At 44.2% G+C, this 8,671-nt stretch overlaps 1 protein-coding gene across 1 annotated transcript; it reads left to right on the top strand.

Moving 5' to 3' along the window:
* Positions 1-1,588: 1,588 nt before the first annotated feature.
* On the top strand, positions 1,589-7,049 carry and2 (actinodin2; the record flags this gene model as incomplete). The annotated part of the gene is made up of 6 exons (XM_083782803.1): positions 1,589-1,721; positions 2,703-2,794; positions 3,830-3,874; positions 4,230-4,402; positions 5,405-6,340; positions 6,615-7,049. The coding sequence occupies exons 2-6, from the start codon at positions 2,722-2,724 to the stop codon at positions 7,047-7,049; spliced, it is 1,662 nt and encodes a 553-aa protein (XP_083638929.1). The 5' UTR covers positions 1,589-1,721; positions 2,703-2,721.
* Between the last annotated feature and the right edge of the window lie 1,622 nt (positions 7,050-8,671).

The following is an 8,671-nucleotide window of genomic DNA, read 5'->3' as shown; positions in this document are numbered from 1 at the left end:
CTTATACAGCATTAACGACAGCTGCATGCCTTCATTAGGGGCCTCCATGAGGCCTGCCTCCCTGATGACTCCAGCTGCCTACATGTAACAAGGCAGTGGGATGGAAACCCAAATGTTTTCAGGAAAACTATGCTTTTTGGGAATAGAGGAAAAAAAATCTGCTCGTTTTCTCACTAATGTTTATGTATATTTATGACATTGTAAAATGGGTTGGGCTTGACGCGCCTCATAATGATACATAATGACCACATCCACTTTGAATGCATTTAATTTAATCTCAATGACATTTTATTATAGTGACAAATCACACATTTTCTCAAAACACTTTATATAGAGCAGTAACACTGCAACCAAAAGTGCATCTAACGAGCAGCAGCAGCACTGAAGTGCAGTAATTAAGTACAGCTGTTAGCTCTGAAATGATGACAAGAGAGTAGTGAACAGCCTACCCTACAGGGTTTAAAAGTACTTGTACTGTATGGGTGATGGCAGGTAGAGGACTTCACACTTTATATTGTAGAGGACAACATGGGATACAAAAAGCAAAACTAAACATTGTGTGTATGTATGTGGTGTCATTCATTTTTGAATGACACCATTTTTGTATCCCATATTTTATTTTATTTTATTTATTCATTCATTTATTTTTTACCATTGACCTGCTCCTTTTAGGGGGGGGGGGGTGTGCATGCCTATTATTAGCTATCATCACTACTTTAATATTAGCAATACCACAGTGCAGAAATACATTGTTACAAATAAAAGTCTTTAATACAAAAAAGTCAAAGTACAAAGGTATGAGGGGTCATTTACTTTACTATTTTTACTTTCTTTTTTAACAGCCTTAGCCGTTTTCACAAATGTGATGAGGTAATCACATTTGGGCAAGTGGCCATGGCCGTTTGTAGCCCAAAGAGTGTTTTTCGTGCTAAACTAATGCTTGGAATGGGTTCAGAATCACGAATAACCCCTAGTTGCTATTTAAAGCATAATTCAAATTTGAACATTTTACCTTATGGGTTTTCATGGGTTTTATTGGTACCCCAACATTCAACCTGTGAATTTACCATAATCCAACATTGATTAGATAGATTGACTGGCCTATTATGGGATCTACGTATAATCCACCACTCTATCCATATACATTTCAGCCGAATTGCTTGAATTGAATGAATTGTGTTAAACAGCTATAAAATAGCCACAGCCACAGGTACTACCAAGTAAATTATTTTGTGGAATTGAACAGTTTAAAGTCAGTCCACACCCACAGTGTGTGATATTATAGACATTTCACAACAAGCAGTGGCTATTGCCCCCTCTCAACATTTACCCCAAATTGCAAACATGCGAAGAAACAAACCATATGCATAAATGGCACTCTGTTTACTCTTCCTGCATCAACAACAGGCTCTCTCTGCTGCTCACCTCTCCTAATTACAGGACCCCCATTGGTCGGTCGATCATCGGCGCAGGAGCCAATCCCGCAGCGCCAAACAGCATGCCGGAGCCATACGACATGCCTTTTTGTTTTTAATGATCACAAGGGCTCCTTAAAAATGTTTCTCTGCCCATCCGTCCCATACAGGGAGGCAGAGAGGTATAGGGTCGACACAGCTCAGACAACTACAGCGCGGTGACTCGCTGCCACTGGCTCCCAGAGGTGTGGTGTCCCTACTCTCTTGAGGTGAACCCAGGAGGTCAATACTTCTGCACCCTTACAGGTATAGTAGGGGATGGATTTATAATACCACCTTTTTCCCCCTTTTACAGTTACACAGTTATTAGGTGACCTTGACTTCTTCCAACTGGATTGGAATGAGTCGAGTGATTTTAAAATCACAGAGGATTTGTTTAGGACTATGTGCTCAATCACTGTGTTAGCGGTGATTCATTTACAGCCCAAGCTGGAATCAGGAGGAGTTTAAAGGTGCTGTTGTTGCTGACGTTTAGCTGTAAACAGAAACTACCTGCAACTGGATTATATTTGGAGAAATCCACTGGTTTTTATAGTTATATAAAACTGTAGGTGACAATCTATCCTGTCAGATTACTTTCAGAAGAAAGTTTTTTGCTGTTAAAGCTGTTAATTGTTTTTTATTACTGTGGCCCCTTTTCCACCGGTTGGTTCCCAATGTTCTTTTTGGTTCTTTGGTTCTTTTTAGTCCATGAGCCAGAGCTCCAAATTTGGAATGTTAATTATGAATTGAGTGGGCAAAACCATACCTATATTAGATTGTTATCACCATGACACTTCCCCAATTGATTACTTACACAAAGACAACTATGCAAATGAGGCATTATGTAGGAAAATATGCAAAATAATAGAAAATATGAAAAAGCTACTACTGTGTAAGGGTTATCATGTATTAATTTACTTGTATTGATCCTATAAACAATTTAATATAGGTCTAGATTTTCCCATACATTTTGGAGCTCTGGCTTCCCATTGGGAACCAACCGGTGGAAAGGGGGCCTGTATGTCCTCAATTCTCTGCCATCTCAGCATCAGCCCAACAAGTAAACTTTGTTCTAATTGTACCTAGGCTGTTGTCACAGTTTTTGCATATTCATTAGTTAACCAATTCGTTTTTTTTTTTTAATATCCAGCAAAAGCCAAGTGAACACAGCTCGGGAACCTACGTATATCAACAAGAAAACATTTCCCCTAATACCCCATATTACTCTTTTGCTTTTGGCCCCAGGAAGCACACAAAACAGAAGATGGCATGCGCTGGAAGACTGTCGTTTTCCCTGGTCCACACTGGAATTCTGCTAGCTATTGTTTTATTACCAGGTGAGAGACTTTTAATGGAATTTACCTGATTTGAAGCTTTGATGCAGTTATCATTACCAAGCCCCACTGCAGGCAACATTATGCTGTTCCCCTTAATGTTTTAATAAGTGGCACTGGGACCTAATCTATGGAACAGAATGACAAAAGAGCCATGATTACCTCTTATCTTGTTTAAAACAGCTAGGTGACATGTTAGCACGAGGTGAAGACAGTAGCTCAAGTAGATCAAAATCTTTCCTCGTCCTCGGGGAGCCTGCGAGCCTTTTCCTCATTAATAACTGTGAGGGACCACTAGTCTCCACTGCACCAGTAAAATCCCTGTGTTCATTCACTGAGAGTGTGCAAATGTAACCACATGTACCCCCGTAAGGGCACTCTCAAGAGTCACAAATGGATAAAACGAACACAGAAGGATTTTACTGTGTACAATCAGCTGACATGGCCGTTTCCTCGGTGGTCATAAACTTCAGAAGGAAACCCCTGTTGGTATCGCATTTACTCAACATATGGAAAAGGGGATGTTCACAGAACATGTCCCCCCCCCTAAACATTTTAACATGCAACAATAATTGGTTCATGTCTGCGTTTGTGTGTGTGTGTGTGTGTGTGTGTGTGTGTGTGTGTGTGTGTGTGTGTGTTTGTGTATGTGTGTGCGTGCATGTGTGTACATTAAGCATTCTTGCCATACTCTTGTGTGTATTGCCCATGCTCTTTGTAGTTTTACAGGTTAACTTCTATTAGTTTCCCTCTGACAGCCATATAAAAACAGGCATGCAGGTTCCCAACAACCTGGTTCAAAGCCTACACCCAACCAGGGGTTGTTGGGGGGGGGGGGGGGGGCGTCGGGCTGGAGGCGGGTGTCAATCTGCAGGATACGGGGGGGGGGGGGGGGGGCACAGACTCCAGCGCCTGCCTTCCATGCTCTAGCAGGGGCTTATTAGCAGGTCAGCATTTTCCTCCAAGGGAGAAAGCTGCAAACAGACATCTGGTCCTTGTCAGCTCATGTCTATGCCGTTGGCGTTTTCTGTTTTACAGACTTTCTGGGGGCCATTCCGGTGGGACGGCAGGAGGAGGCAGAAGGTGAGGGCTGTCCCGTGGGGGACTTGGCACGTTGGCACTTAATACTTATATGCAGAAAGTCAAATGTGGTTTAGGGGAAAGGTCAGAGACTGTTGGGTTTGCTGATTCTAAACATACATTCAACCTTCTGATCTACAAAGACATATATGCTACATACATGTGGATATACACATGCCATTTTAACAACTTAAACCCCAGGGGTCTATAGGGGTTCATGTGGTTAAAAACATAACACTCGTGATTTTACTGTGTACTGTACAGTATGTGCACGCATATGTACTGTACTGTATAACAGTTGTACTGTACAAATGTACAGAGATAATTTCATGTGAAGTTTTGTGGTCGTTCTCTGCAGTATCTAGTGATGTGAAAGCCGAGGCCATTGGTAACCTGCAGACACTGGTTCGTAACAGAAGGAACCTCAACCTCCCTATGCCCTTCCCTATGCTCTCCATCCCCCACCTCAAACGTCTTCCCGACTTCTGGGGCTGGTATAAATACTTCATGGATACCCACAACCAGGAAGGAGTGAGTGGCATATATTATATATTATAGCTATACGATTACTTTAATACATCGTCGCTGTCGGGAGGAAACCACCTAACTCATTTTTGAAAAGTATTAAAGAGTGCTTTGGACAAAACCTCTTAACTCCAATGGATCCTCAAATTGTCTGCTAAAGCAACCAACTCCACCAGCTCTCCCCTCATATGGAAGTAATTGAAAATACTGTTTAAGTCACAATATCAACTTTAATGAGGCAGTATTGCATTGTTTTCAAATTTTCATTTTCATTTCCTGAAAAATGAACATTAGGTGGTTTCTCCCCAACAGAGATATAAAAATAATGTTTGGGCTCCACTCAATAATACAGCCAGGGCACAAATTGTATTTGTAATCCAAGGGCATACTGTTAACTGTTAAAGGGATTGTGACATTAAAAAAAAGGTTTTGGAATTGTTCTTGTTTTTTTTAGGTTTTCTAATCTCAATTGCACCCAAAAAACATGAACTTTTAACATTCAGTAGATTTTCTGTGATCTGGGGTTTTCTGGCTCAAACAGGTGCTCTGATTTGCCGGCAGTAAGTCACTTACTGCAAATCCCATATATGTCAATGGGATTTGCCAGCAGATGTCACTGTTTCACTGTGTTGCCTGTTTTCATTGTAGCTCAAAAGGCCCAAAAAACCCCAAAGAAAACTTCAGACCACAGAAAATCTACTGAATGTTCAAAGTTCAGGTTTTTTTGGTGTAATTGAGGTCATAAAACCTAAAATAAAAAATAAAAATAAAAATAAATGAAAATTAATGTCATAAAACCTTTAAGTCCTTTCTTTTAGCATTTTAGCATTGTAATCACAATGCTTCATTCAATGTAACATATTCCACTAGAGCAGATGCAAAACACTAGAGCAGATCCGAAATTTTACATATTCTAAGACAATGCTAAACTAAGCTTGTCTTACTTATCATCCCCAAAATATAAATACTGTAGGATCTCTGATCTTGTAGTTTCTCTCTTTCTCTCAGATTGAGGACCTGGATCGTCTGTACATGTCCTGGCTGCAGAACAATCACAAGGCCGAGGGGCTCTCCTCTCCTTACCTCGCCCACCTCAGCGAGATCTACAAGACCTGTGCCAACTCTGACGACCCCGAGTGCATCTCAGAGTCCACTAGCAAGCCCAAGGCGGCGGTGGTGATGCCCGCCCCCATCAAGGCTGCCACCGTAAGATACTGCAACCCTTACATTGACCCCTACTGCCTCTACCCCCTTGCTCCCAAGGCGGTACCTCCACCTCCACCTCCACCCCCACCCCCAGCCCCTGAGCCCGAGCCAGCACCGGTACCCATCTTCACCCCTTTTCTGCCCATGCCCATGAAGACCGCCACTGGCTACTACTACTACGCCCCCGTCCTGGAGTCCTTCCTGAGCGCCGAGCAGAAGACTGAGCTGCTGAGGATTTGCCAGCCCAAAGACGTTGAGTGTCTGCAGTACCACCTGAGGGCCGCCTATGGCTACCGCCCTGCCCCCGGACCAGCCCCGTCCTACTCCGCCTTAACCTGCGACCCCAAGGACCCCTACTGTAAGCCCATCCTAGTCCAGAAGGGTCAAACCGGCTTCTACCACCTGGTCCATCCCCAATGTGACCCGGCCACTGACCCTCTGTGCGTAGTCAACGTGGCGGCTCCTGCCCCCCTGGACGCTGAAGATGCCCCGAAAGAGCAGCATTGCAACCCACTTTTTGATGAGGGCTGCAACCCCCTGACTGCCACCAAGCTGTCTGGCCTCACCAAGCCCGTGATGGAGTACCCAATAAAGGTCGCACCAGCGCCTCCAGCGCCTCCAGCGGAACCAGCCGCACCCGCTCCTCTGTTCTGTGATCCTCGCGTCAACCCCTTCTGCATACTATATGCCGCGGCTGCCCTGCGCAAGCCCCCTCCACCACAGCTGCCTGAGCACCAGGTCTGAATCTGAAGTCTGGCTACTAAAAGACAAATAGTCAATAGTTTTAAATAGCCTAGCATAATTGATTCTTTGAATTGGTGTGTATTAATTGTCTATTGCATCTTCATCCAGTGTATTAAATAACATAGTGAAATGAAATGGGTGTTGCATAATATTTTGCATGTATTATTATCTCCTGGGTGCAACCTTCTTTTTGCATCAAAGTATCTTTCTTTGTTTTAATACCAAACCCCCCCTCACCCCAATTCAAATCAATCAATCAACCAACCAGGTACGCTACAACCTCGGTGTCGCCGGCAAGACCAAGGATGGCCACGACTGCTTTGTGCACTATGATAAGGACTGCACCCCCGTCAAGGCCGAGCCCAAGGCCGGCCCCAAAGCCAAGGAGGCCGCCGTCAAAGCTCCAGCTCCAGCTGCTCCACCGGCCGTGCCTGCCTGCCATCCGTTTGACTTCAGCTGTGGTAAGCCATCCGCCGTCGAGGCCCCAGCGAAGCCCGCCGGCACAGACGGGATAGTGTTTCCCGATGACCCTCACTGTGACCCCGAGTTCGACTACAACTGCCGCCTGCGTCGCGCAGAGTCAGCGCCGCCGGCAGCCGCCGCCGACGAGCCTGCCGCCGATGAACCGGCCGCCGCCGATGAGCCCGTCCGGTACGTCCGTCCGCGCTTCGAAGACTTCCTCGGGGGCTACATGCGCCAGTAGAACAGGCATTAAATACGCAATGTCAAACAGCTTCCCGTTAACAGATCATTGGTTTTTTAATGACTGGTCCGGGGGCCTGACAGGGGTTTGAATGGAACCTTACGGGTCTGTAACTCTGAGAGTGTGGCCTACAAATGATCTATACTGTTAAATTCTCATTTTTTAATTTAACTCTGAGAGTTCACAAATGGAACCCAATGGACCCTTGTTCCATTCGTACACCCTCTCTGAGTTACAGACCTGTAAAAGGGTCCATTTGGACCCCTGGTGGTCCCCGGACCGTACGTTGAGAACCAGTGACATAGATCATAATATGACTGGAGGACAAGGAGCTCGCTCCCCATGTCCTCGCTTCCATCACGGACTCCCGCAAATCCACCAATCACATGACACCAGAATCTGTAATCTGAGCCCACCCACACACCGGGTGGGAGCCCTCCTTTCTCCATGGACTCCAGAAAGCCACCTCTGGACCCACCAGGGATGGAAAATAAATAACATTTCTGAAACAGCGAGTCCGATTGGCCCGGAGCGTGTGCCATTATGGTCTGCTGTAAGGAGACAATTGAACAGCAGTTCCCTTTAAGGTCTTTAAACTCTATGTGAAATACCGGTATGTGCATTAACCGCTTAAACCCTCTAGTGTTAGTGAAATGGACCTGGGTTACAACTGTACTTGTTATGCTGGTATACTCTTCAGTCTTCCCCAAAAATTGTTGATCTACAAGCCCACAAATGCATCGCAACGCGACATCGCAAAAAGCTTGTAGAACTGCTATTTTTGGCTAATGTTCCCCCCAGAATATGGATGCTGGGGTTCAAGTGGTTAAATACTAAATGTATGTACTTGTTTGTAGAAAAGAGTCTCTGTATAGACGTGTGGTAGATATGTAGGGTTAGTGTGAGTTTGTGTCAATATGCAAGTATTCCATGCTGTTGTACATTGTCTATTTCCTTTTGGGTTATGAAGTTATTCTCTCTCTCTCTCTTTCCCCTCTCTTGTCTATTTAATGTCGTTCTCCAAACGTTTCTGTAACTTTGAAGCTCAAAACACGTAGCCTACTCACTGTTAAATTTTTATAAAATACAAAATAAAAAATACTTGAAAATGTCCTCCATTTTCATTTCAAAACAATGAACCAGTAATAACACCACACAGGTAATAGAGCGTCGCAGTCCCGCCCCCTTTCATGACGATGCCAGGCCCAGGAAATGAATCTCAATGCATTTTTCCCATAGACATTTCAAAAAGTATTTATTTAAAGACCTTTTAAGCGTCGTACGAAGCCAACTCTTGTCGTGACAAATCATGATAACACACACAACATTTTGGACCAAACAAATAATTACAAAGAAGAAAAACAACAAAAAATGTGTTAAAACCTGCCGTTTCTTTCAAATTCTTTGTTTAGCCCGAAAAATTGTGTTTGTTGTCATGATTTGTCATGACAAGAGTTGGCTTTGTCCGCGGACGTCTTTCTGAAAAGTGAATTGGGATTTATTTTCCGGGTCTCTCGAGGGGGCGGCACTGCAACGCTCTATAGGTGCTTCATAATACATGAAGGACGGCACTAGAGGAAAGGTCATGGAATCAACCACTCAAAAAGTTAGGTTCATGTTCC

The sequence above is a fragment of the Protomyctophum parallelum genome (assembly GCF_964188405.1).
Source record: "Protomyctophum parallelum genome assembly, chromosome: 14".
Taxonomy (NCBI): domain Eukaryota; kingdom Metazoa; phylum Chordata; class Actinopteri; order Myctophiformes; family Myctophidae; genus Protomyctophum; species Protomyctophum parallelum.
This window is presented reverse-complemented; position numbering and strand designations above follow the sequence as displayed.